Source organism: Arabidopsis thaliana, chromosome 2, assembly GCF_000001735.4.
Source record: "Arabidopsis thaliana chromosome 2, partial sequence".
In the NCBI taxonomy this organism is placed as follows: Eukaryota; Viridiplantae; Streptophyta; class Magnoliopsida; order Brassicales; family Brassicaceae; genus Arabidopsis; species Arabidopsis thaliana.
In genome coordinates, this window is record NC_003071.7 from 3,508,423 (window position 1) to 3,535,660 (window position 27,238).

The window sequence follows — 27,238 nt, forward strand, 5'->3', positions numbered from 1 at the left end:
AGAACTATGTATTAGTTAGACGACGTCAACGGAACAAGAACTCCTTCCTTTACAGGCAAGCGGGGTAGCTGCTGTCTCGTTTAGGAACTTGAGTTAGTCGACTAAGAGGTAGAAAGTGGAAAGAAGCGGCCTAAAGGATTAGCGACGACCCCTCTCGGCTTAAAGTAAAGGAAGCGGCTTGTCCCATCCAATGCCCTACTTTTAAGTACTCGGTATGTTCACTCAATCAGAAGAAGCTTTCGGAAGTTCATTGGCCTCTGCGGAGCATGAAAAGGCCTGTTTTGAAGCTCCGGGGACTTATTAGCCCGTCAGCCTTACTTCTTAGGAAGAAGAGAAATGTGCTTGACTTCTTCATCTTATAAGATGACGGCAACATCCTAGATAAGATCTACGATTCCTGCTTATGAATCATGGCAAACCGGTGGTGAAAACAGTATTACAGAGTAGGTTGGTTAAATTAAAGCGGGTTACTTTGATCTTATCGTCTAGCCGGGCATGAGAGCCCAATAAAAAAGGACCGACGACGATCCGAGAAGGACGAATCAATAAATCGACTTCCTTTAGAGCAGACAGACTACGCGCTAACAGCTTTAGAAACTTTGCTATACTAACAAAGCAAGCATAGCAAAGTCAAAGTTTGAGTTAGACCGGGTATGAGGCAAAGCCAAAGGCAGAAGTGGTTTATCCAGGTCGGTTGAATCCCCGAAATAAGCACCAATTGCTACCGTCCAATCGCTATCATTATCATGGTTGGAGCATAGATAGCAAAGGTATGGTTAGAGGTCAAATACACATATCTACCAGGTAGGTGAAACGAATTCCATACCCATATCGGGTAATGGGCCTCCAATTACTTCAGCCTAAAACGAAGTCTGAGGTCGGGTCAACAATCTAATAGGTTGCCTTCCCCCGTTCGAGAGTCAGAATCCTAGCCAGGTGAAGATCCACTGGATGGCGGGCGGAGTGGCTTTAGAACCGAAAAAGTAAGAAATTCCAGAGACGGTTGACCGAGCGGAGACATCAGAGGAAGGAGCACTAATGGAAGAGGCATCCATTAGCTAGGGACACAAGGGCTCTTCTCTGGTAGCGGAGTCTAAGATCAAGCCAGCTAGAGAGGCAGGAAGAGGAGAGGCATAACTGATTGATTGTTGTTGACTCTTTTTTCCCGGTTCTAAAGCCAATCACAGAGAAATGGGGGCAAAAGAGCAAGAAGTAGCACCTACAATGGACCGGGTTTACCGAGTCTCACTAACAGCATTTAGCCTAGCATCACAGCCACCAGCCGAAAAAAAAAGTCCCTGACCTCAAACCGAAGGCATCCGTGGCAAAGAAAGCATCTGAGCTGGAGATTGTGTTCGGTTCATGTCTTTGTTTTTTATTTTGAAGGTTGGGTGGGATTAATGAGAGTTACGAGGCTTTAAAGAGATATATAGGCACACAAACGTTGATGCCTTTTTAAAGGCTATGAAAGTTGGAAGCTGGTCTTTGTTGACTTTTTGTATCATTCTTTTCTAGATGTGATAATCATAACTCTCATATATATCAACTTTAAGGTTTTTTATAAGGACATGGTTATAATATGAAAAGTTTTTGGAGAGAAATCCCCATTTTCAGTAAAACAAAAGTTTTGCATAAACGTATCCGAATACACACATACATTTTACTTCTCGGATTAGTTTACCAGTTGAAGACTATAGATTGACAAGATCCATCATGAATCCCATCCGCTATCGTTATTCGTTACGATTGTCTCCACCACATCAACCAAAATTTGTTGTTATTAGCCTTTGTTCGTCATTGCCAACGTTCTAATCATGTAGTAACTGCTTGAATGATCAAGAGGTAAGCAGAGAAATAGAAAATAAAAAATGAGCAGATTAAAGAGGTGGATGTGGAAAAGCAAAGCAGAAAAGAGAAATCGAGAAAATCTTTTAACTCGCTAGAAGAATCATACATGTAATTCTACTGAGTATAAAAAAATTTGGTGGTTTAAATGTCTTGATAGATGAAAAAGTAAGATAATTCAAGAGGAGAAAAAGAACAATAATACTATAACAAATAATAACACAGTACGTAGTTAATTCAAATAAGTATGCATTTTAATGTGTTTTTTCTTCACACAACTATATTTTCTTTATCTTAAATTAATCCAATCGCTAGCTCTCTAATGTCGTTTTGTTCTTCTATCTAAGGGGTTTTAATTGTGAAATTCTGTCTTTGTTTTAGAGTTTATCTTTGTTGTTACTTATCAGGGTTTGTAGAAAGAATCCTATTCAAGTTCCTATAGATGCATGGCGTAAAAATCTTTGAGGAGGACCTGCGTCTAGAGAAGGTAAAGTTTTCAATCTTTATCTTTTTATGGCGTAAGATGGTTCACCTTCTCAAGATATGCTTTTTTTATATCCAATCAAAACAATTCAGGTTTTGCTTTAAATCTCTGGGAATTCAAGGGAGCTGGGATGATGATAGGTTTATGTTGGTTGATAGGTTTGATTTTTACTGTGATAAGTATTTTTGAATTTTATATTGGGTCATTGCACCATAAACTGGAGATCGAAAAAGAAAATATACGAAGACAAACGTAAAAGAGAATGTTTTATCAAAAAAACTTATAAAAAGCGAAATCAATTCTCTCGACTTTTAAGACATTTAGCAGACCTAGAAATCAAGATGGTGGATACTTTCGGTATTTGGTTTTGTTGTTGTTAACTAATCCATTGTTCTCTACTCTAAATTTGTTTAGTACATAAGTCATTTTCATATCGTTTTTCTTCTGTACATTGTTCAGTGGTATGATAAGTCACTTCCGCATCAAGATGGCAAAACAGATTTTTGATAAGGCCATGCATTTTATAAAGCTCCAAAGTAGAGATATATTTGTTTATTGGACACGTCCCAAACTAGAAGTTTTTCCGGTGTGGAGAAGACTAAAAATACACTAATTTTGGTGTGGTTTACATAGACTAGAATAAAAAGATGGTAAATGTCAATAGTTGTGCCTTCTTCTCATGTAAGTTAATCAGCTACTTTAACACTTGTGGTTCTTGAGGATTTAAGTGCTAAATACTAAGAAGAGCTTATGAGATCATGTTCTTTACCATCTCAATTTCTATAACTTTTATGTAATTTGAGTGAGCTCTGTTTTTTTTTTCTTTCAATCCGTTGAAAAGTTTCGAAAGAGATGTGATGACTATTTTGAAAGTGTATAGTAGTCAACTATAGTGTTATTGTTGGAAAGCATGTATTATGTTATGTGTATTTCTTTAATTACCTTGGTGCTTAATTTCTTAATGTTTACTTTACCATGGATTATACTGATTGAAGAATTTTAAATTGTTTATCCAAATTTATCTTAACCTTCAATTATTCCAGAAAAAGTAGTCAAAGAAACATAGGTCGAATAATTAAATGAAAAGATATTTTGAAAATTCTTATAACAAATATAATGCTGGAAACAAAGTTGATAGAGTTATTTAAGGATAAGTTTTAAGGGCTGCAAGCTCTTCATCCATATTTTTCTGGTTATTATCGATGAGTTAAATTTTTATTTGTGGGAGTATTGAAAACGTATATTCGAAGGGAAAAAATGATTTTGTGAGCTAAATTTGTTGCCGTCTACAGCATCCCAGCGTACTGTGTGAGCCGACATGTAGAATTTACAATTTAAAACTGTTATTTTAATAAGTAGTTCTCTTACGTTCAATATATTTTTAAATATAAAAATAAAATAAATCATCTAAGAGCCAATTTCACGAAAGAAAAACAACAAAAAGTTTATCTTAAAAGAGAATTAATTTCATTCTCTATTTTAGATGAGTGTTAGAGTATATATGTATATAGCGTCATACATCTAGACTAAGTTAAATATTGGTGTTATTTGGTAGGGCTTAAGATATAGTGTTTAACATTTAGATGAAGTTAATTATATAGGTTTGGGTTTATAAAGTAGGAACTAGGGTTTAGTGTTATAAATTCAGATGAATTTGAATAACTAATTTGGGTTTATAAGGTAGGGTTAGGGTTTAAGGAATAACTGATGGAAGCACATACAATAATGTAAACTTATATCTTTAGTTCATATCTAACTAAAAATATTTGAACAATTTGAAACCTCATTCGATTATATTTAAAATTATTTATGACTTAAAGTTCATTGTAATTGTGTTTATTTGGTATAGTGTTTAACATTTAGATAAAGTTAAATATAGGTTCGGATTTATAAGGTATTAGGTAGGATTTAGTATTATTCATGTAGACGAATTGAAATAACTAATCTGGGTTTATAAGGTACAGGTTAGGGTTTAAGGTTTAGAAGTCTCATGAATATTAAAAAGGGGTGCTAAGTAATTTGCAAGGATTAGGCACTTATGGGGCTTGGAGTTATTCCTCTTCTCCTCCGTTGGGAATAAGTTTTTTTAGTGAAAGTTGTCCAGAAAACGAGAGGGAAGAACTCAACTATTTCTCAATTTGAAGAAGCTTCCGGTGGATCCTTTTTTTGTTCTTGAGACCTTTGAAGTTAATCAGTAGGGGTCCTAGGCGCTAGAATGTCTAGATTGAAAAAGTAGCATATATAAGCTTTTTTATTTCAAGAGAGTAAAGTTTACCCTGTTTTAGTGTACCAAAAGATAAGAGACTGTGTTTTTGTGTGTAAGAAATCTCAAGAGACAAGCTAAAGTAGTCGAAACTTTGTGTAAAACCAATTAAGAGAGTTACAAGTTCTTTATAAGATTTTTTGATGAATTTATAAGCTCATTGTTGCTGAATTTTTTAAATTTTTTTAGTTACTTATTATTTTGAAGTTAGATTTTGATATTGTCAAAAGTATTTATGGGTCCGGCGCATAGGCAGACACAAAGAAGATTAAAGGAGGTCAGCTGGTCTTTTTAGAATTCTACATTTGCATTGTAACCCTTTAAAATTCATGATATTATTTATATATATTTTTTTATTTTTACTCTTTTAAAATTACAAATTCATATGTAAACCTTCTAAGTTTTATTGTATTTTTCTTCTACTTTGTGGTTTGACACTATTTCTAACATGTTTTTTACTTTTTTTGTTTGATTCACCCATAAACATTGAACCATATTTTATCTATTTTTTAAATGAAGTTTTTTGAGTTTTAAATTTTTTGGTTACTTATTATTTCGAAGTTATATTTTGATACTTTATAAATTATTTATGGGTCCGCCGCATAGGCAGACCCAAAAAAGATTAAAGCAGGTCAACTGGTCTCTCTAGAATTTTATATTCGCATTGTAACCCATTAAAATTTATGATATTATTTATATTTCTATTGTTTTTACCTTTAAAATCACTAATTCTTATGTAAACATTTAAAGATTTATCGTGTTTTTCTTCTACTTTGTGTTTTGATACTATTTCTTTGTTTTCAACTTTTTTGTTTGATTCACCCATAAATATTGAACCAAATTTTGGTGTTTTTAAAAGAAATGAAGATTTTTTTAGTTTTTTAATTACTTATTATTCAAGTTATAATTTGATCCTATAAAAAGTATTTTGGATCCTTGACTTGAAATGTAAAATTAACGGGTACAATGTGATAGTTAATATCCTAAACATTATATGACACATGCCTTTGATACGGGTAAATAGATATAAATATAGGTGTTGTTATATCCATATAATATATATTTTTTAATTTCGTAAATGTCTCTAACTTATCACTCTAAATTATGATTGATTCAAGAAGATACTCATTTTAAATTTTTTTGGTCGAATTTCAAAAATTTTGGTATGCTTGATCTTTAAAATTTAAATTTAATTTTAAAAAAACAAATTTTGGTCGCGCAAGGCGCGGGTGGCTCACTTAGTCTCATATTATTCCTTCACGAATCTGGACTTATTACATTTTCGTTTATAAAAGGAACGTTAATACCCGGTTCATTCCAGTTTACAGACTCAATCATAGTTATTCTAAACCATACTCTAATAAAAACCAAATTAGTCAAACTGACCCAAATCAGAAACAAAACGAACCATAAATAAATCGAAATGCACATCACTAGCAACTTTTCTATAAAAGTGAAAGTGGGTGGACAGACACTTGGGTAGAAAACCCAAGAGATGAGTGGCTTCCACGTCATCCTTTACAGTGATCCTCGCACGCATGTATAACACTTATATCAGTCAAAGTCATTATTTTAATCAATGGACCATTTCCAACTTAACTTTAACTTTAATGATGCCAGCTTTGTGTCACACCACTTACTAATAAACGTAGAAATATATCCAAAAATGAACTAAAACACTACTCTGGAAATATTAAATATAGAAAACCAAAGAATTGGAACAGTTCATCGGGAAGGGTTTTGGGACCCTAGAGAATCCATGGCTATCACTCTCACTAATTTCACTGTAAGTACACTATTTCTTTACTTTCTCTATGGTTTGTTGATGATGAAAAATTTATCAATCTTTGTCTCAGTTTCTCTATATGGATGCAAACCTGAAACGTTTAGGCGACATATATCCTTCCTTGAACTTCATGGGTTTATAGGAGTTTGCGTATGTATATAGATACATGAATGCTCAATTTTGGATTGTTGTTCCTTAAGAATGATTACAGTTTTAGGGTTTGGAGCAAATGTAGTTACTCTTCTTCTGATTCTGATTCTCACCATAACGAGAAGAAATGGTAGATGTAACAGAAGGGTAAGAGTAAGCCTAATTTTCTACTTTGGTTTTGGTAAAAAAAAAGAACTGATTCGTCCTCATTTGATTTTCTTTATTAGAAAAGCTACATTGAGAAGTGTTTGTTGTATGTAACACCTGCACTTGGAGCTTGTTTGTCATGTGTGGACTTGGTGTTACTTGTGAGAACAAACCGTAGGAGAGAAGTCATTCTCTGTTTTGTCCCCTTGTCTGGTTTCGTAATGTGGGTAAGCTTCTTGTTACCAAACACGAACAGAACTCTGTCTTTGTCTTTCTCTTTTGTTTCTGCTTTGAAGGTTTTTTTTACCTTGTAGATTGCCGTCATCCTCTCATTGAAGTTTGCTTGTTGTGCGTGCCACGTTTTCACTAGCCAGATTCTATGTTTCTGGTGGATCTTTAGATTCCTAACAGATGCCCTTCATCTTAACATGATTTTCACATTACAGGTAATTAAGTTGTCTTTATGAATCTGTCACATTCTCCATATAAGTAGAGTTGGTTAACCGAATTTGGAGCGTGTACAGGAGATTTGCCTCATCATGTTGGACATTGCTTTTGGTATCTCTATTAATGTCCTCAGGATAAAGCAGGCACATCCCAAAATCATGTATATGCTTTAATATGGTTCTCTTATTTAATATTTTTTTCCTTTTCATTTCTTGTTTAATTCCTTATTCTCCTTGTAGTCCTTTGGAAGATCCACTTATTGAAGACGACGATGATCAAAAGCGCATTGTACGACGTCTCTTCCTTGTAACTAACTAGTTTAAAGAGTAGTTAAAGACCAATAGATTTGTTCATTCTTTGAAGGAGAAAAATGGAAGCTGGTGGGACTTATTCACTTTTGGGTACATTGGTTCAATAATGAAACATGGCTCGGTGAAGCAGCTAGAATTGGAAAATCTACTTACACTACCACCTGAAATGGATCCTTTTACATGTTGTGAGAATTTATTGAGATGTTGGCAACTTCAAGAGTGTAATAATTACTCAACTCCATCACTAATTTGGTCAATATATGGTGTATATGGATGGCCATATTTTCGTCTTGGACTGTTAAAGGTACGTTGCTTATTTGACTTTCTTATATAATCTTTGTTAATATTGCTACTACAAAACATGAATTTTGCAGGTGTTCAATGATTGCATTGGATTTGCTGGACCCTTACTTCTCAACAGACTTATCAAGTATCTTGAAAAAGGTTGAGAATCTTTTTAAAGATTTAGTAAATATGATTACTAATGGAATCATTGACACTGTTTATAAACTAAACAGGTTCAGGAAGTTCTGTTGGCTATACACTTGCTATCTCCTTGGGCTTCATATCTATCTTTAAGTAAATATAGTGCATAGTCATCATATTTCTACATTTTTTTGTCATCTCAAATGTGTTCCAAGTGTAGCAATAGTTACTAGGCACTTGTGATGTATGCTTTTTTGTCTTGTAGGTCTTTTCTTGATACACAATACACGTTTCGTCTTTCAAAGCTGAAACTCAAGCTACGGTCTAGTATAATGAGTGTCATCTACAGGAAGGTAAAACATGTGAAAAGTGAAAACTTTTATTGTGAGTGGTAGTAATTGGTTCCATAATTTCTTGAAAGTGAACTATTATCACAAGAATTTTGTATATATACAGTATGGTTTTGGAAATTTGTGCTTTGCTTCAGCGAGTATTCGGTTAAAGATATCGATATCTCCTTGCCGTTACTACAAACGGAGACGCACCTTTTGAGTATACGATATATAACTTCATACATAGTATCAAACGTTTTGGTTCTTTTGGTAAAGAGCTGTTTTTGTTTATGAAATTATATTGTATGCAGTGTTTGTGGGTGAACACAGCAAACCGGTCAGGATTTTCTGAAGGCGAGATTCAAACATTTATGTCGGTAGATGCTGACCGCATTGTTAACTTGTGCAACAGTTTGCATGACTTGTGGAGGTAAGAACATTTGCCTGTAAACAATGAAAGTGCTTCCAATATTGAGTAACAATAAATTGGCCACTCTTACAATTTTTCATTCAAATATATGTCTCAGCCTGCCTTTGCAAATTGGGATAGCTTTGTATCTTTTGTATACTCAAGTCAAGTTTGCTTTTCTTTCTGGACTTGCAATCACCATCTTGCTGATACCAGGTACCCAGTTTACATTATCGTAACTACAATATAGAATGCCCATTTTTTTCTTTTGAATATCTGGAAGTGTAAGCCCAAAGGCCATACATCTCCTAGAGGCGAGACCCACACCATTTTAGATTCATCTCCTTTGAAAAAGAAATCCCTCCCAACGTGCCTCGAACCTATCACCTCCACGGAGATTTAGTATTGGGCCAATAGCTCGTTGGTGATGCCAGTTTTTCTCATTTTCCCTTTTTTTTTGGCAGTGAATAAATGGATATCGGTGCTGATTGCATCTGCAACAGAGAAAATGATGAAGCTTAAAGATGAGAGGTGTGAGAAAACGTTTAGTAAGTGTTGATCATAAGAGGGATGTTAGTAGTAATTTCTCACATTGTAAAAAGTTTTGTTATCTATCAGGATTAGAAAAACAGGAGAGCTTTTAACAAACATACGCACACTTAAAATGTATGGATGGGATAACTGGTTTGCTGATTGGTTGAAGGAAACAAGAGCCACCGAAGTGACTCACTTAGCGGTTAGGTCTTCGTATCCTTCCTTTTGCTGTTTTGTCCAAGTACTTTGTATTAACGTTTAAGTCTTCGTTTGGCTTTTCTAGACTCGGAAGTATTTAGATGCTTGGTGTGTTTTCTTTTGGGCAACAACACCAACTCTTTTTTCTCTTTGCACTTTTGGTCTCTTTGCTCTGATGGGTCATCAACTTGATGCAGCAACGGTACTTTTTGAATCTGCTCTATAACATTTTCTGATTCAAATATGTAAAATTTTCTTGACAATCCTGTTTTTTTTTTTCCAGGTGTTTACTTGTCTTGCTTTGTTTAATAGCTTAATCTCTCCATTAAACTCGTTTCCATGGGTCATCAACGGTCTCATTGATGTAAGATTATCTTTCGATCATATTAAGAAGCATTTTTATCTACCATTTTAGTTATATATCATTTTTGTTACCTTGTTGCAGGCCTTTATATCCACCAGGCGTGTGAGCAAGTTCTTGTGTTGTTTGGAGCATAGTAGAGATTTTTCTATAGATTCTGGATTTACATCTGAAGACTTAGCTGTATGTGTGGAAGATGCATCTTGTACTTGGTCAAGTAACGTAGAAGAGGATTATAACTTGACAATAAAACAAGTAAGCCTAAGAGTGCCAAAGGGATCTTTTGTTGCAGTTATCGGGGAGGTATACGAATCGTCCCCACCGTTAGAGCTGCATAGTTCGATTAAATTATGATTAGGTGTTTCTTAAACTCTTTTTGTTTGCTTAATTTTCAGGTTGGTTCAGGTAAAACATCGTTGTTGAATTCACTTTTAGGCGAAATGCGGTGTGTTCATGGATCTATACTATTAAATGGCTCTGTGGCATATGTACCACAGGTTTGTAAACTGGTTAAATACTTTCTTTTTGGTTTCCACTATGAGAAGTCTTACATGTACCTCACTCACCTTCAAGGTCCCATGGCTTTTGTCTGGAACTGTACGTGAAAACATTTTATTCGGGAAGCCTTTTGACTCCAAAAGGTTTAGTAAGTTTGCTTCATCAACTCTTAAAGTTATGATCTAGTGTAACTGATAGACAAAGCTAGTGGTGACTTTGTTAAACTAGGTATTTCGAGACATTGAGTGCTTGTGCACTAGATGTGGATATTTCACTTATGGTCGGAGGAGACATGGCGTGTATAGGTGATAAAGGACTAAACTTATCCGGAGGACAGAGAGCTCGGTTTGCTTTGGCCAGGTTTGCTATATATCTCCTATGCTCTTTCACCATCCATAGACTTGAGTGTTGTGTTTCTGATGATTTTGTGTGTGCTTTATCAATAGGGCTGTTTATCATGGTTCAGACATGTACCTTCTTGATGATGTACTGAGTGCAGTGGATTCACAAGTAGGATGTTGGATATTGCAAAGAGCACTTCTGGGTCCTCTGTTGAACAAAAAGACTCGTGTTATGTGCACTCACAACATTCAGGTCTCAAATCTCTCTACACGTTAAATATTTATCTATCTCAATTTAATTTTTTCTCATACCGTCAAGCTGTTTCTACTATGACAGGCGATATCTTGTGCAGATATGATTGTTGTGATGGACAAAGGAAAAGTGAATTGGTCAGGAAGTGTTACTGATATGCCCAAATCCATTTCTCCAACATTTTCTTTAACCAATGAATTTGATATGTCATCACCAAATCACTTGACCAAAAGAAAAGAGACTCTATCTATCAAGGAAGATGGTGTAGATGAAATTAGTGAAGCTGCGGCGGATATCGTCAAATTAGAGGAACGAAAAGAGGGTCGAGTTGAAATGATGGTTTATAGGTAAACAAAATTTGCTTAACCATGTCTTTTTTTTGTTGCCTATATGTATAAGTAAGTGATTGTTATCTGTTTATGCAGGAACTATGCTGTGTTTTCTGGTTGGTTCATTACTATTGTAATATTGGTTTCAGCGGTTTTAATGCAAGGGTCTCGTAATGGAAATGATTTGTGGCTATCATATTGGGTTGACAAGACAGGAAAAGGAGTATCGCATTACTCAACCTCGTTTTATTTGGTATTAAACTCGCGCATAAAACCACGAAACGTAACTCTTATGTCTCTGTGTTTTTCTAGTTTAATAATAACTACTAATCTTGCAGATGGTTCTCTGTATCTTTTGCATCATTAACTCAATATTAACCTTGGTGAGGGCATTCTCATTTGCATTTGGAGGATTAAAAGCAGCAGTGCATGTTCATAATGCATTAATCAGTAAGCTTATAAATGCACCTACACAGTTCTTTGATCAGACACCAAGTGGAAGAATACTTAATAGGTTAGACACAAGGAAACTCTTTGAATCATGTGTCTTGTTCTTCATCTTAACTTCTTTTTTTGGTTTTACTCTGTTCAGGTTTTCCTCTGATCTATATACCATCGACGACTCTCTCCCGTTTATTCTCAACATTCTTCTAGCAAATTTTGTTGGCTTGTTAGGGATTATTGTAGTATTGTCTTATGTTCAGGTTTGTCTGAAACTCTTCTCTCTTTTTGCTAAGTATTAACTCTTCTGTTTTGTTGGAGAAGTTACATTAATGTATAATATGTATACAGGTTCTATTCCTGCTTCTGCTTCTGCCATTTTGGTACATATACAGCAAGCTTCAGGTACATATACAACTTCTTGTAGCCAATCTGATTTCATATTTGGTGTCCCTTAGAGAAGAAGAAGAGTTCAAATTTTCTACTAACTGAAAATTGCTTCAGGTCTTCTACAGGTCTACTTCAAGGGAACTACGAAGGTTGGACAGTGTTTCACGATCACCGATATATGCATCGTTCACGGAGACACTTGATGGGTCATCAACTATCAGGGCTTTTAAGTCTGAGGTAGTTTTGGTTCTGCTTCTAAATGTCAGGTTTTGCTTCTCCATTAATGACAAAACTGTATGCTAATTCCGGTTTGCATGACAGGAGCATTTTGTAGGTAGATTTATTGAGCATTTGACGCTATACCAGCGGACTTCTTACTCAGAGATAATCGCAAGCTTGTGGCTCTCCTTGCGTCTTCAGGTACACTAATACATCTTTGCTTACATTTTGTAGAACATTTTTCATTCACCTTTTGAGAATTGGTAACAATGTTTAGTTTCATGTGTCTGCAATAAATATGGAAATCTCGAAAAATCGCTGATAAGTTGAGTAAAATGGTGCAGTTGTTAGGATCAATGATTGTCTTATTTGTCGCTGTAATGGCTGTCCTCGGCTCCGGGGGGAACTTTCCAATCAGTTTTGGTACACCTGGACTGGTAAGAAACTGCAGTTTTCATAAATATATAGGAAAGTGAAAAGCATACTATTTATAATTTGGATCACAGGTGGGATTAGCGCTCTCATATGCAGCTCCATTGGTTTCTCTGTTAGGAAGCTTGTTAACAAGTTTTACTGAAACAGAAAAAGAAATGGTTTCTGTTGAAAGGGTTCTCCAGGTAATGATTCTGATTCTTTTTTTGGTTTGTCAACCGAAATTAATTGCAGCTCAAAAGAGCCATTCCTGAGGAATGTTGTTTACATATATGATATGATGTGGTTCGGTACAAATTCGTCGTGCCAAATTATCCACTTCTACATTCGCACTACGAGAAATCAAAGATAAAGATAATGATTCTGATTCATTAAGTAATTTTTGTATGTTAGTGTTACTAATTACATGAACCATGCTCTCCTGTGTTATTAGTACATGGATGTGCCTCAAGAAGAAGTTTCAGGTCCTCAATCTCTCAGCGATAAGTGGCCTGTTCACGGATTAGTTGAGTTTCACAATGTGACAATGAGATACATCTCAACTCTGCCTCCGGCCCTCACCCAAATTTCTTTTACAATCCAAGGAGGAATGCATGTACGTGTATCGCCGAGCACTCTACAACAGACTTGACTTTTTCTGTTTTTATCTTTTCTCCCAACATATACAATTTATATGAAGTTATCGGGAAGAGACTATCCGCTAGAGAGAGCACTCTACAACAGAATTGACTTTTTCTGTCTCATGATTGTTTTGTTTTCATTTATCAGGTAGGAGTAATTGGAAGAACTGGTGCCGGGAAGTCCTCGATCTTGAATGCGCTTTTCCGGCTTACTCCTGTTTGTAGTGGAGAGATATTGGTGGATGGAAAAAACATAAGCCATCTTCCGATAAGAGAACTCCGTTCTTGCCTCGCTGTTGTTCCTCAGAGCCCTTTTCTGTTTCAAGGATCACTGAGGTGAGAACTTAACTCCTTCAATTCACTAACCAAAGGTGTTGCCTGCAGTTTCATAATGAAAAAAAGTTGTGGTTCTCGTAGGGATAACCTTGATCCTCTTGGGTTGAGTGAGGATTGGAGAATCTGGGAGATCCTAGACAAGTGTAAAGTTAAGGCAGCGGTAGAAAGTGTAGGAGGGTTAGATTCATATGTAAAGGAATCTGGTTGTTCCTTTTCTGTTGGACAGAGACAGCTTTTGTGCCTTGCTCGTGCTTTGCTCAAGTCATCTAAGATCCTATGCCTTGATGAATGCACCGCCAACATCGATGTTCACACAGCTTCCCTACTCCACAACACGATATCGAGTGAATGCAAAGGCGTAACCGTCATTACCATTGCTCACCGCATTTCTACGGTTGTTGATTTAGACAGCATCCTAATTCTTGATCGTGGAATTCTTGTTGAACAAGGAAAACCACAACATCTTTTGCAAGATGACTCCTCAACTTTTTCAAGCTTTGTCAGAGCTTCTCAGTGAAATGTTGTTAGAATCTGATCACTTGTAACTTCTGATCTCTGCTATAATTATCTTGTCATGGAAATTAAGAAAAACTAGTTTCAACTGTAGTAGCTCATTTATATGCTCAGTTTTCCATAATAAATGAGTCTTCATGGACTTGCCTAATCCAAATTCATAAATATCTATCTAATTCGATGGTGATTGAGAACTGAGAAGTAAACAATGGTACTCTTATTGTCTGTTTTTCTTCCAAGAAGTTAGTTCAGAAGGAATTGATTCTTCATTGCAACTTAAAACAGCTTTAGCCATGAGTTTCCCAAGCTATGCATGATAGAGTAAAGTAATTGGCCAAAAATATGTTAAATAGAGAAGCAATTATCTCTCAACAACACAAGAACAAAATGAAATTGAGAGATTCCGGGAGCTTCAGAACCAGTTCAAAATTCAACAACATACTAGTTTTGTAACCCGAACCAGTTTAAAAGAAGAACATTTTGAGTCAAGTTCAACCATGGTTATTTATTTCATTTTTTTTTCAAGGTAACAACATTCTACTAATAACAACATTAAGAAAATTTTAATTTACATATACGTTCAGATTACACTTTTACTTTATCAACTATTCTATCTGCATCTTTACTTTAACTATCGGCACTAGATTATACCATTCAGCAATCTTCAAACGCTTTCCTAACATTGGCGTGACATTTTAACTAAGGACAACAAAGGTGGAGAATACATTAGTTTGAAGCAAGCGTAAAAGTTTACTAAGAATCTTCATCAAATACACATGACATAAGCTTCTCTTTCTACTTTTTGCCTACAAATTAACTTGATAATATTAAATATTTTGTTTTGTTTGGTCATCGCTGCTACTAAAGAAGAGAGATTGCATGCCTAGACGATCAAGCTTTGCGGACAATAGAACGTCTCTCTCGCTGGTACTCAACTTCACCTCTCTGGTGCATTATCAACAAAGCTCTCCTCACCTGCCATTTTAACATGCACATTACCTCAAAAATCCCATTCACATTACTGAAAATTAAACAACAAAGATGTTAGCTTAGGTACCATTGAATCGTTCATTCCCATTCTAGCCAGATCCTCTATCAGTCTTCTCTCTGATAATCGAGCTCCGATCCCCATTCTTCTCTTTATCTGTGTTTCCGCTTGCTGTTTTTTCACACCAATACCAAATTTAGTTATTACATCTAGAGATACGATGATTCTTTCTTCCCCACAAGCAACTAACCTTGATTTCATTGGCCATCTCGCCTGTTATGTTTATCTGTTGATTTATCCCTGATCTTGCTGCATCCATTGTCGAGGTATCAAAAAGTTTAAAAGCTTTGTCTACATCATCTGGTGTGGCCTCGTGTGACCTGACATATTTAACAATGTCAATGGACGGCACATCCCATCAGGTTTCAGGAATCAGGAATCTCTATGTTAATAAGATTACTTACAGTCTCATTTTTGCAAGTGACTCACTCAGTCTGACAATAGCTTCGAGTTGTCTCACTGTGATAGGTATCGGAGCAGCCTCTCCTGTTTCATGTGCACGTCTCTTCATATCCTGTTTAGCCGAAAATTTTATACTGACACCAACTTTGTTTTTTAACCATCTTATTGTCAAATCTAATGTAAATGACAATTACCATTCTGATTGTGACATATTTCCGCTGCAGGTTCTCAGCAGCGTCTTTTGAGAGACGGGGATGACACCTTGCTCGACAGTATTGTATATACCTAACATAAAAAGAGCATTATATTTTAGAGTCATGATTTTGTACAGAAAACTGCGAGAACACATTGTTTTCTCGACGAATGAAAACACACCTTTTGAGCCAATTATCTTCTTTAGAATCTGTGTTTTCATCCGAAAATTTGTTTGCAGATGCATGAACCCTTATAATATGGCTGGCTATTTCCTGTGAAAAGATTATAAACATTAATCATGTCTACATAATAAGCAAGCAACGAAGCAAACTTTCCAATAACAGTGACCTCCATCATTAATCTCTGTTTTCCCTTTTAACTACATAAAATTTCTGAAAGAATTGTTCCTTTCCTTGCTTACCTTGTCTTGGGAATACTTCCTGATGTCCTTGACAATGAAGATAAGATCAAATCTAGAAAGAATTGTTGTCTGCAGATCGATATTGTCCTGAGCAGTCTGCAAATCCAAAGAAAAAAAAACACACCCATCTCTTAAGAATATTGCAAACAAGAATCGGGAAAACCATGATATTGCCAAAGGAGAGTACCAGATTTCAAACCTTAAGGTCATCATATCGACCAGATGGCGGGTTAGCAGCAGCAAGCACCGAGGTTCTAGAATTAAGGACAGTTGTTATCCCAGCTTTTGCAATGGAGATTGTCTGCTGCTCCATTGCCTCATGAATAGCAACCCTATAAAGAAAAAAAAAACATTCCATCAATTCTACTCATAGAGAAAAATTAGATTCGTCAACACTATGATTCAGATTTGAATTACCTATCTTCCGGTCTCATCTTGTCAAATTCATCAATACACACAACACCTCCATCAGCCAAAACCATAGCACCACCTTCAAGATAGAACTCTCGCTGCAATGAACATATGTATAAATAACTGAGAATCTGTCATAGCAACTACTTTTAAACAAATCATAGAAAAACACTTGAAGATAGGACATACAGTGCTGCTATCTCGAATCACCGAAGCTGTGAGCCCAGCAGCCGATGAACCCTTTCCAGATGTATAAACAGCAATTGGAGCCGTCTTCTCCACAAACTTAAGAAACTAGAGAGAAAAAAAATAAGCAATTAAGCTTTAAACATGTAAGCTACAGGTGTTGGAAATAACACAGACATTTTGTAAGGATTGTAATCTAACACTTGAACAGAAGGATGTAAGACGAATATCAAGCAAATAAGAGAGACGTAAGAAAATATAAAAAGAATAACACACTTATTATAAACCATTGATACTGAGACCACATTACAAACCTGTGATTTTGCAGTTGATGGGTCTCCCAAAAGCAAAACATTAATATCACCTCTTAGTTTCACTCCATCGGGCAGGCTCTGAATCAAAGATAGAAATGTATATAAATATATCAAAAACGTATACAAAGTGCACAGAAAATAAAAACTGCTATCACAGTTTCCTACCTTCCTGGATCCTCCAAAGAGAAGACACGCAGCTGCTCTCTTCACATCCTCATGGCCAAATATAGAAGGAGCGATCTTGGTGCAAATGTTCTTGTATACATCTTGACTATCAGCAAACTTTTTGAATTCTTCCTCCTAAAAGTAATATTATGGAAGACAAAACTGATAAATGGAATTGTACAACTAGGCTTCCAAGCAGGCCTAAATGTTTCATAGTAAACTAGTAGCACAGAGAATATTTCCAGAAAACACCATCACATTCATTTGGGAGTTACACAAAGAATTTCATAGAGCCAACAGCTACCTAAGGCATTTGGTTTCCAGTAACAATAATTCAGCCATGTTAACTTCAATAGTTCATTGTGAAACCATGGATGACATAGGCTATCAAATGAGAAAACAAAAAGAACCAAATGATGCGATACTAACTTCGTCAGGAGTGAAGTTGGCAGGGCCACGGGAACTGGCCTCATTTGTGTCTTCCAGTCCAACAACTCGGATATAAGGCTGGCGAATTGCAACTGCTCCTTTATGCCTACATCAGAAAGTAGGAAAAGATGTCCATCATTGTTGTGGTGTAACTCTCCCAGAAAACAATCTACACTCTCATTTGACATAAAACTACAAAGCTTACGAGTTAGATGATGACGAAGCTTGGAAAATGCTGTAGATACCCATTACTGTCAGTCTGGTTCCAGGTACAATTGTTTGTACAAGATGCCGATCAACTGAGAGAAGCATATTTCTTGGAAGCTCTCCAGTAGGAACATCCTTCAAAACTCAGAAGCATTTAATATATACAAGTGCAAAAAAAGCGAAAACATTACAATGTAAATCTATACCTCCGGATTCTCCTGTAGCTTTAAGGTCTGTTGATCAACATACTGGCTCCTATCAGGAACCACCATCCAAGGATCAAGAGGGCAAGGCTCCTCTCCAGGCTAAACAAATTCCAATTTGGTCTAATCAACACCAAGGATAACTACAAACTCAAATCACAAACGAATCAAAAGAACTCACCTGTGGAATATTATCACATGATCGAGGAACAATTGCCCCACCAAGACCCGGACGACATGGAACTTCCCTTGTCTTTTTACAATTCTTACATACCAAAAACACATAAGTCGCCTTTGCTTTCACTCTCGAAGCTGCAATACTAATCCCAGAGATTTTCACCAACTTTGAGATGTACTGTGCCTATCAAGAGTAAAGAGTACATTATAGACATACCCCAAGTAATCTCATTGATACTAAAAACAAAAAAACAGACATACCCCAAGTAATCTCATTGATACTGGATCCTCTCTTGAAGTGAGCAAAATCTGCACATCTCTAGTCAGAGGTTCCTCCATTACCCCTCCCTCATTAGCCTCCCTCATTTTCAATCCAGTCAACACTTCACCAGCTGCTTTCTCAAACTACAATTCAAAGATTGACTCACTCAATACAAAGCTTATATGAACCCTAATTTTTTTTGAAGTCATACCACAGGGAGATAATCGGCAGGAGCAGATCGGATTAAGGAGGGGAGATCGGAATCAAAGGAGAGGAGATCTTCGAGGTGGACAACAAGTCGCTTAGGGTTATCGAGGAGAGCTTCTCTGTAGGGGAAACAATTCTGTTCGATCTCGAAGTTTCGAATGAATTCCTTAAATTTGGTTAAGACGGCGTGGGGACTGATGGTTGCGGCGTCTCCGGCCTCCGGGAACTGCGGCTGGTCGCTGTAGTAAACTGCTCCTTCGTCCCATCCTGACATCGTTGCTTCGTCTCCGTTACGAATTTCTCTATCTCTTTCTCTCTTATCAAAAAGTTCTAAACGAAGAGAGAGAGTGGGGGCAAGGGCTTTATGTCGACTATGAGTTTTGGCGGGAACAATGTGGCGGGAAACTGATGGGCCGAACCCAAGACCTATGGACGGGTAAATGGATTTCGTTGGTTATTGGGTCTTTCTTTCTTTTTCTTTTTAGCTAAGGTTACATTTTTTATCCATTTTTTCTAATTTATTATAAAAAACCAAACAGATAAAAATATAATTATGGACTACATCTAGGAATCTTAAATTTATGAATTGCACATTTTAGAATTTCATATTTTTAAGCTACTTAATATCGTTGTAAGCATTTTCAATTCCATCGTAATTTTCTTCAATGTCACTTAAAATTTAAGGCTATATTAATATATATGTTTAAAAGAATAGTTTTTAGTTTTATAACATTAATAATTTGAAAATTAAGTAACTATAAAAAAGAAAAGAAAAATCAACCATATATATCCTTCTCATTTACGTTAATTACAGAAATGTCATTAACATGATAAATGTTTTTGAGAATATTAGGTAATTGGACACTTTTTTGAAACTCAATTACGCAATAAAGCACTTTAGAAAGAGTAAACACTTTTTAAAGTTTTTTTACTACTACACCATCAACCCAACCTAAGCAATCCAAACTTACCATAATTTACAACCATTACTTTTTCTCTCTTTTCATTCATTTTTTTCTCTACTCTTTACAAAATTAAACACACAAAACACTTAAAATATCTTAATGAAAAAAGGAAATGGTTTGAGACATTATCTCTCTTCTCTCTCATCAAAAACACCAAAAAGTAGATCTAGATTTTTCTTTTTTCTTTCTCTTCTTAGATCTTAAAAGTTGGAAATTTTCAAGATTTTTATTCAGTTTCTCATTCTTTAATCAACCTCATAAGGTTAAAATTTTCATTTTTAATTGCTAGGTTTCTTCTTCTCTTAGTGTATCCATCATTGTCTTGGTCAAATTTTTGTCTTTTTACAAATCTTAGATTTGGCCACCAAATATTTGTGGAAATTCCTCAAAGAGAGAGAGAGAGTTGAATTAAAGAACCCAAACATATATTCTTACTATAAATTTGTAACTTAAAGGTAGTTTGATGCTATTTTCATTAAAACACATGAGCAAATAATGAAAAAATGGAAAAAATACAAAACAAATCAAAGAAGAGTGATAGGCGATAATTTGAAATGACCACATGGTCAGAGTTTGGTGGATGTGTGTTGACGGTCGATAATTCAAAATGATTGTGTTTTGTTAATACTATTCATAAAACCAGTGTTACGTTATGTAAAAGATGTTGATAAAATGTGATGAAACAAGTTTTGTTGGTCATATCAACAAAAGTTTATTTATGAAAATGTTTATATTTATTTATCCACGATTACATATTAACAAAACATAAATACGAGTGTATATCGTAAGATTGTGTATGAACACATCGATCTCAATAATATTTTACGTTTTCAGGTTAAGAAGCGTGCTTTAGATTATCATGGATCAAAAGTGGTGGTTATAGATTATGTACATATAAAACTTAGGTTTTAGGGTTTAGGCTTTAAAGTCAAGGGCTAGGGTTTAATGTCTAGGGTTTAAGATTTAGTATCTAGTGTTTACATTTTAGGATTTAGGCTTTATTGTTTAGGATTTCGCGTTTAGTTTAGATGATTTAGGGTTTTGGGTTGAAGAATCAAAGTTGTCTACAATGATTTAGGGTTTATGGTTACATGTTTCTCATTGGAGATTATATATTCCATTGTTGTCCATATGGATTGGATAATATGGATTTTCTATCTCAATTTGTTTATATTTAGGGGATTTATGTTTAATATTTATGGACAACAACAAGAAGTTTTAAAGTGAAGATCTTAGAATTTAGGGTTTAGGGTTTAGGGTATACGTGATATGGTATATGTATATTGTTAAGGGTTTAGTCTTTATGGTTTAACAGGTTTAGGGTTTAATATCAAGGGTTTAGAGTTTAGGGTTTAGGGTTTAGGGTTTAGGGGTTTAGGGTTTAGGATTTAGGATTTAGGATTTAGGATTTAAGATTTAGGGTTTAGGGTTTCGGGTATAAATTTAGGGGTTAGGGTTTAATGTTTAGAGTTTAGTATCTAGTGTTTAGGGTTTTAGATTTAGTGTTAAGGAACTATGATTGTTTACAATGATTATAGAGTTTATTGTAGATGGTATAAGGTTTAGGGTTAATTGACCATGGTCATATACAATTATTTTTGGGTTTAGGGTTATATGCTTCTTGTTAGATTATATATTTCCATTTTGATCATATGAATTAAATCATATGAATTTTTTATGTTCTCAATTGGTTTATGTTTAGGGGATTTATGCTTAATATTTATAAGCAATAATAAGAAGGTTTAAAATTTAGGGTTTATATGGTAAATGGTATATGATATATTTCTATGGTTAAGGGCTTAGTGTCTATGGTTTAAAGTTTAGGGTTTATGGTTTAGGTGTTTAAGGTTTAGAGTTTAGGGTTTAGCGTTTAGGGTTTAAAGTTTAGGGTTTAGGGTTTAGGGTTTAGGGATAAGAGGTTTAAGCTTAATATTTATGGGCAACATTAAGAAGGTTTGGGATTTAGGGTTTATGGTATATGGTATATGGTATAGGGTATACGTATATGGTTAAGGGCTTAGTGTTTATGGGTTAAAGTTTAGGGTTTAGGGTTTAGATATAGAAGTTAGGGTTTAATGTATAGAGTTTAATATCTAATGTTTAGGGTTTAGAATTTAGTGTTAAGGAACTATGATTGTTTATAATGATTTTAGAGTTTATGGTTATATGGTTCTCATTAAAGATTATATATTTCATTGTTGTCCAAATGGATTAAATCATATGGATTTTTTGTTTTCTGAATCTGTTTATGTTTTGATGATACAATAAATAATAGTATGAATAAATATAGTAATATGGATTTCATGAAGGAAAAAATGTTATTATTATATATTTTATAAAAAATGATTTTTAATCAAATAGAGAATGTCTTAAATTAAATAAAAATTAAATAACAAAAGGAAGAGAGAGAAGAAATTGACAAGAAAGATAAGAAAGTGATAGATAGAGAAAATATGTTTTATTTATTTAAATTTGACGGTCAAGATTAAAAGAGATTAACTTTACCTTTCAATTCGATGGACGAGATGATTCCGTCAAAACCATTTCTTAACCATGCTACTTGATTTAAGGTGAAGAGAATAAGGGGTAAACTGGTATTGATTTTTTTAAAATAGTGAAAAAACTCCAAAAAAGTGTCTATTCTCTTCAATGTGCCCTAAATGCACTAAAAACTTGGAAAATGCCCCAATCATGAAAGAAGCCCAATTTTTTCTGACGTAATATGTGGCGACACAGTTCATAAACCGCTCGATAACACTGCTCACATGCGACCGAAACACTATTCATCAGATGATATAGTAAAACATCATATGATTTAAGCATTTATCTATTTGTTTTATATGCTAAAAAATATGATATCGCGATAAGTTTACTTTTAAACAAATCTTTTATCGACCTAGAATTGAAAATTAATATATTTTTATTTATGTAAATATCAGTTCAATTTAAAGAATTAGTTTATTTCTTACATAATTAATATAATAGCAGTTAAAACAACATGTTATATAAAATAATAACATGCTAACATATTTAATATCTAGATAATATTTGTATGAACGTGCCATCTCAATCCACGTTTTCATTCACGCCACCTCTTTTTTTGTCAACTCACCAATACTGATTTTAATATCTTTGTTTCGATTTGATTTTATGTTTCCATTATTATTCTTATAGTTTTGTATCGTCAGAAATTAAATAAAAGAGAAACAAAAGAAAGAAAAAAAGAAAAGAGAGAAAAGGGGTAAAAGAGTCAAAAAGAGGATGATAAAAAGAGGATAAACAAAAAAGAGGATGATAGTGACATGTGCACAGTGATCAAGTGGTCAACCTAATTAATGAGTCGTTCATGTATATCTATTGATATTACCCTAAAATTTAAAGATGTGATTCAACTAAATAAAATAAGTTTATTACAAAAATATAAACTTTTTATTACCTTCTAAATTCACAAAACCACGTAGTCAATTTCAAGTATAAAGCAAGGTTTTGACAATTTTTAGAATAAGACAATTTTTTTTACAAAGATTTAACCACTTACATCCAATACTAAACGATGATTTTGTTACTATTGTGGTGATTAAAATGCTAAACACATAAAGACGCTCATAACCTCCATGTACGTTAAAGACATCAAATCTAAATATTTTTCCAAATTTGATGTTGTGTTGTCAAAACCAAGCTGGATGCTCCTCTTAACATCAAAGAGATCATGTATGATATAGACATACTAAATTAAACAAGTATGATTATTATACTATGAACTTGAAATGTGAATTGATTTAAGAATTTACACCCACAACCTCATATCTATCCCATAACTAGAATGGTAATGTACTAATCCCGATAATTTAGCAAACTTGAATTAAATCTTCCTAGCCATCTCTTCTACTCTCAAATCACTAATAAGGTTCAAATTACCCTAGAACTACTCTCTCATATAAGAGATCAATTGCAGTATTTAAGGATCGAATTCACAAAGTTCTTTTGTTCAAACAATAAGTTGAATGTCGAGATTAAGCTAGAAGGTGATGATTGAAATAGTAATAAAACAAAGTAAGATAACAGCAGGTTGATTGTGTTGTAAAAAATTAGGAAAAGAGGTAGGAACAGAGTATTCTCAAGAAACTATTGGTTAGTAGATCTAATGAAAGCTAGGTTGTTATCGAACCATTCTTAAACTCAAACCCTAATTATGGAATAACCGGTGGCTTTAGTACCCCGCGCATTGACCCCAGGCAAGAAAGAAGGGCAAGAGAAGAAGAAGAGAGAATGGTGCGTGAAATGAAAGGAAGGGCCGAGTATTTATAATCCGCGGAAGCTAGAGTAGAGCCCAAGTCTTAAAACGTGGAGCCGAATCCATTCGGGCAAAGCCGACTTGGTGACCAAGTTTTGTCCTGAGCAATGCACGCCAACTTTAGCCAACTTGGTGAGCAAGTTTTGTCCCAAAGCCAACTTGGTGACCAAGTTTTGTCCCACTCCTCATATCCGAACCTTGAGCCTATAAATAGAACCTTACCCCCCCCCCCTTAGTTACACCTTAGAAGCTTTCGCACCAAAACTCTGCCCAAACCGAGAGGGAGAGAGAGAAATCATCCGAACCCTTAACCCGAGAGAGAGAGAGAGATCGTCCGAACCTTAAAACCCGAGAGAGAGAGAGAGAGTCTGAGCAAGAGATCGTCGAGCCTTAGGATAGTCCGAAAGAGAGATCCCGAGTAGAAACCATCGGTCGAGTTAGGAAGATTCATCGGTGATTGTGAGTTCCGGTTTTTGTTTTGCATGTTTGATTTTCCTTCTTGCATGTTCTCGATTCTCCCTTCTCTTAGTTTTGTTGTTGTTATGGTTGAGTTTGTTGAGGTTGTTAACCTAATAGCTAGGATAGTTGAGACCGAAGCACCTTGCCCTATAGGAGTGGTTGTGTTAGAATAGCACCATTCACTTTAGAGGGATGGTTGCATTGTCAAGACACTACTCGCTAGTATTCGGGAGACATTTAGAGAGAACTTTATGAACATGTGCGTTGAAAACGAACCGCATGTTTCATAGTGTTGATTGGAAGATCGTAGTGTGTGGAGCTTGAAGAGTATCTAAGTTAACTCCATAAGCATGCTACGGTCAAGTGGGATGTATCTGACCTTTCCTTGTGATTCTGTTCGTTCGTGGGGTGTGCTTGACGAGATGCAAGTGACCTCAAGGGGTTCAAAGGACCTATAGAGACTGGGTTAGCTACCCAAGGCCCGGTGTCGCTTACACGATGGTGTAGCCAAGGTGATGTTCCAGTTATATGCATTTGTGGTTATAACTAGGGTGTTCACGATGTGTTGAGGAAGGCAGTGCATTCGGGTCCTAATTAAAACTTTAAGAAACGTTATCTTCTTGTTGTGTTGTGTGTTGCTTACTTCCTTCTTTGTGTACTCTGATTATTTATGTTATGCATGTGGGATTATGGGTGGGGATTAAACTAATGTTTCCTTAGGGAACCCGAGCTCATTGAGTAATGCTAGATTACTCATGACTTTACTTGTTTTGCATGAAACCTTAGAGGGGATTAGAGGGAGTGGTGAACACTAGGGAACCCGGAGTAGTTTTTCAATGTCCTTTTGTAAAACTTAAAATATGTATTTTCGTATCGTGTACTTTTGGACCTCATGCCTTGGCCACAAAAACGATGTTTATGTTGTGGTTTTTCCTTGTATTTTCGTAACTCTAAAATAATGAAATCGGTATTTATTTTAGAGTATACGGGTTTCAAACTGATAAGACTTTGTCCGAGTCGACACAACATTTGGGTGAAGTGAGGGTTGGCAAGCCTAACACTACAAAAAAATTTGAATATTCTTACGGAAAAATTGCGACCATTTTTTCGTCAGAAAATTGTAACCATTTTCTTACAAAAATGTGACGTATTTATTTAGTCATAAAAACGTTACTATTTCGTTATAATATTATGTCTTAATTGAAAGTAACTAACGTTTGTCACTAATTATATTAAATTTGTTACGAATTATATAGTCATAAATATAAATACGGATTTGCGACCAAATATGGTAACTAAATTATACAATAATTGTGACTAAACTTATGTCACGTATAGTTACGAGAGTTTTGTAACTATCATGTCACAATTTGTCACTGTTTTAGTGACTTTTGCGTTTGGTCATAGATTGTGACATAATTATTACCAATTTTATCACAAAAATAAAAACATGTGAACTAAAAGTCAAATAAAAAAACAGCTTCAATTTTGGAAAGAAAAAAATCTGATAATACATAAAATTTTGAAAAGAGTATAAAAAGTTATATAAGAAAACAGTTTCAATTTCTTTGTTATTTTTTCTTTTTATTTCCAATGCTTTGTTTTAAAAAAAAAAATCCCACGATCTCTCTTTTGCAATGCATGATCTCCAAATTAACTTCCCAGTTTTATTAATTATTTTCATCAATTTCACTTTCTTTAAATCACCATATATATCCCACAATCGATTTATCTCAATTGTTCTTCCATTCATCCCTTCTGGAAAAAAAAACTGTAAATACTTTTACGGAATCGTCATTCAACACCACGAATTCATCTTCATTGTTCGCTAAATCCAACATTCCACGACTCCGATCGTCTTCTTCCTCCTTTCGTAAGGTGGTTTCAGTAACCCAAATCACCACAAAATCTAATATTTTAAGAGAAAATCTTTGTTTTGATTTTTTTGATGTATTTAGTTGCAGGCACTACTGTTTGCAACATGAAGTCAAAATCCCCTTCTTTTTATATCTCCAGAAATATGAACAGTTAATGCTAATTAAAAGGTGTGATTCTGCTTCTTCTAATGTGGATCTTTTTGTCTAATTTAGATACATTATATAATATCTACCCTATTTACATCCTATTCTCTGTCAGCTATCCACCTCTACGTCCACACTTTTGTTTTGTTGGAGCGGCATCAATCGTTGATTATATGTGATCTTCATTTAAGGACAAAAGTTGGAATATCATCATATGCTTCGATCATGTCAAAGAACCCAAATTAAAGAAGCACAATCAAATGATCAACTGCTTGAAGGAGACACCAAAAGTTTCGTCATCAAAGAAGAAGATAATTGAGTGACAAAGAAGAAGTCAGGTGATGAGAAGCAAGAGATGTTCAAAGCATCAAAAGGCCAACTCACGGTTTCAATAAAACATTACGAAAAGTAATGGTTTTTGTGGGGGGTTGACATTATTTGAATTCATTTTCACCCTTTTTATTTGTTCAAAGTTTAGGATCTAATATGTAGTATACAAAAGCAAAGAATCTTGATCATCAATATATAGACCTATTTTACGTTCTATTTTTTTAATTACAAAACTCCAATAAGAAAGGAGTAAATGAATAACGCCATGTCAAGTTGTTTTAATTTCTGGATATCACTAAATTTAGTTTTATAGATAATTTTAATATGTTAAAATGGCCATGTAACGGGACAGAGCATGACATTGTGTGACTATAATCGAGTCACTAATTGTGTTGGATTTGTGATTGTATTTTGGTCGCATAATATAACGGGACAATGACTTAAAAATATGAGTAGTAATAATCTGTGACAAGTATG

At 34.8% G+C, this 27,238-nt stretch overlaps 2 protein-coding genes, 4 long non-coding RNA genes and 1 other non-coding gene across 13 annotated transcripts; 3 read left to right on the forward strand and 4 right to left on the reverse strand.

Annotated features, from left to right (window-relative positions):
* Positions 1–1,267: 1,267 nt before the first annotated feature.
* AT2G05395 lies at positions 1,268–1,671 on the forward strand. The gene has a single exon (NR_140074.1). It is a non-coding gene; the product is annotated as an other RNA (long non-coding RNA).
* Positions 1,672–6,245: 4,574 nt separating this feature from the next.
* Positions 6,246–14,236, forward strand: ABCC13 (multidrug resistance-associated protein 11; the record flags this gene model as incomplete). 6 transcript variants are annotated; one of them, NM_001335346.1, is made up of 34 exons in its annotated part: positions 6,246–6,378; positions 6,449–6,489; positions 6,588–6,675; positions 6,756–6,902; positions 6,990–7,121; positions 7,200–7,282; positions 7,362–7,410; positions 7,486–7,737; positions 7,808–7,877; positions 7,952–8,012; positions 8,125–8,212; positions 8,503–8,621; positions 8,719–8,816; positions 9,065–9,131; positions 9,219–9,336; positions 9,418–9,534; positions 9,616–9,696; positions 9,778–9,996; positions 10,089–10,190; positions 10,267–10,334; positions 10,420–10,551; positions 10,638–10,785; positions 10,870–11,132; positions 11,211–11,367; positions 11,453–11,628; positions 11,707–11,818; positions 11,907–11,960; positions 12,060–12,182; positions 12,267–12,365; positions 12,509–12,601; positions 12,671–12,781; positions 13,030–13,191; positions 13,365–13,552; positions 13,634–14,236. In NM_001335346.1, the coding sequence occupies 34 exons, from the start codon at positions 6,352–6,354 to the stop codon at positions 14,067–14,069; spliced, it is 4,281 nt and encodes a 1,426-aa protein (NP_001323940.1). The 6 variants fall into 6 exon arrangements, with proteins under 6 accessions (NP_001323940.1, NP_001323939.1, NP_001323936.1 ...); NM_001335345.1 differs by having other exon boundaries at positions 12,671–13,191; NM_001335347.1 differs by lacking the exon at positions 7,952–8,012 and having other exon boundaries at positions 6,254–6,378; positions 7,808–7,863; positions 13,634–14,069.
* Positions 6,665–6,882, reverse strand: AT2G05405. Its single transcript, NR_140075.1, has one exon. It is a non-coding gene; the product is annotated as an other RNA (long non-coding RNA).
* On the reverse strand, positions 8,961–9,030 carry MIR5646. Its single transcript, NR_140076.1, has one exon. It is a non-coding gene; the product is annotated as a microRNA ath-MIR5646 precursor (primary transcript).
* Positions 14,237–14,561: 325 nt separating the features above from the next.
* Positions 14,562–19,078, reverse strand: MCM5 (Minichromosome maintenance (MCM2/3/5) family protein). 2 transcript variants are annotated; one of them, NM_126771.6, is made up of 18 exons: positions 18,697–19,078; positions 18,485–18,628; positions 18,228–18,407; positions 18,050–18,148; positions 17,842–17,978; positions 17,637–17,742; positions 17,208–17,342; positions 17,043–17,120; positions 16,732–16,836; positions 16,549–16,640; positions 16,331–16,463; positions 16,132–16,227; positions 15,891–15,982; positions 15,710–15,800; positions 15,518–15,627; positions 15,304–15,433; positions 15,123–15,224; positions 14,562–15,040 (listed from the first exon to the last, which is right to left on the reverse strand). In NM_126771.6, exons 1-18 carry the CDS (start codon positions 18,964–18,966, stop codon positions 14,957–14,959), a joined length of 2,184 nt encoding a protein of 727 aa, NP_178812.1. In that variant the 5' UTR covers positions 18,967–19,078; the 3' UTR covers positions 14,562–14,956. The 2 variants fall into 2 exon arrangements, with proteins under 2 accessions (NP_178812.1, NP_001189521.1); NM_001202592.1 differs by having other exon boundaries at positions 14,801–15,040; positions 18,228–18,401; positions 18,697–19,038.
* Positions 19,079–19,969: 891 nt separating this feature from the next.
* AT2G05425 lies at positions 19,970–20,202 on the reverse strand. The gene has a single exon (NR_140077.1). It is a non-coding gene; the product is annotated as an other RNA (long non-coding RNA).
* Positions 20,203–23,989: 3,787 nt separating this feature from the next.
* Positions 23,990–24,241, forward strand: AT2G05445. The gene has a single exon (NR_140078.1). It is a non-coding gene; the product is annotated as an other RNA (long non-coding RNA).
* The last annotated feature ends 2,997 nt before the right edge of the window (positions 24,242–27,238 follow it).

Excerpts from the sequence above, each read along its gene's own strand:
- MCM5 (NM_126771.6), bottom strand. The coding sequence starts at position 18,966 with ATGTCAGGATGGGACGAAGGAGCAGTTTACTACAGCGACCAGCCGCAG. Across the intron at positions 16,641-16,731 it reads TGATTCGAGATAGCAGCACT|CGAGAGTTCTATCTTGAAGG; the intron begins GTATGTCCTATC and ends TGTTCATTGCAG. Across the intron at positions 15,628-15,709 it reads AATATGTCACAATCAGAATG|GATATGAAGAGACGTGCACA; the intron begins GTAATTGTCATT and ends TCGGCTAAACAG.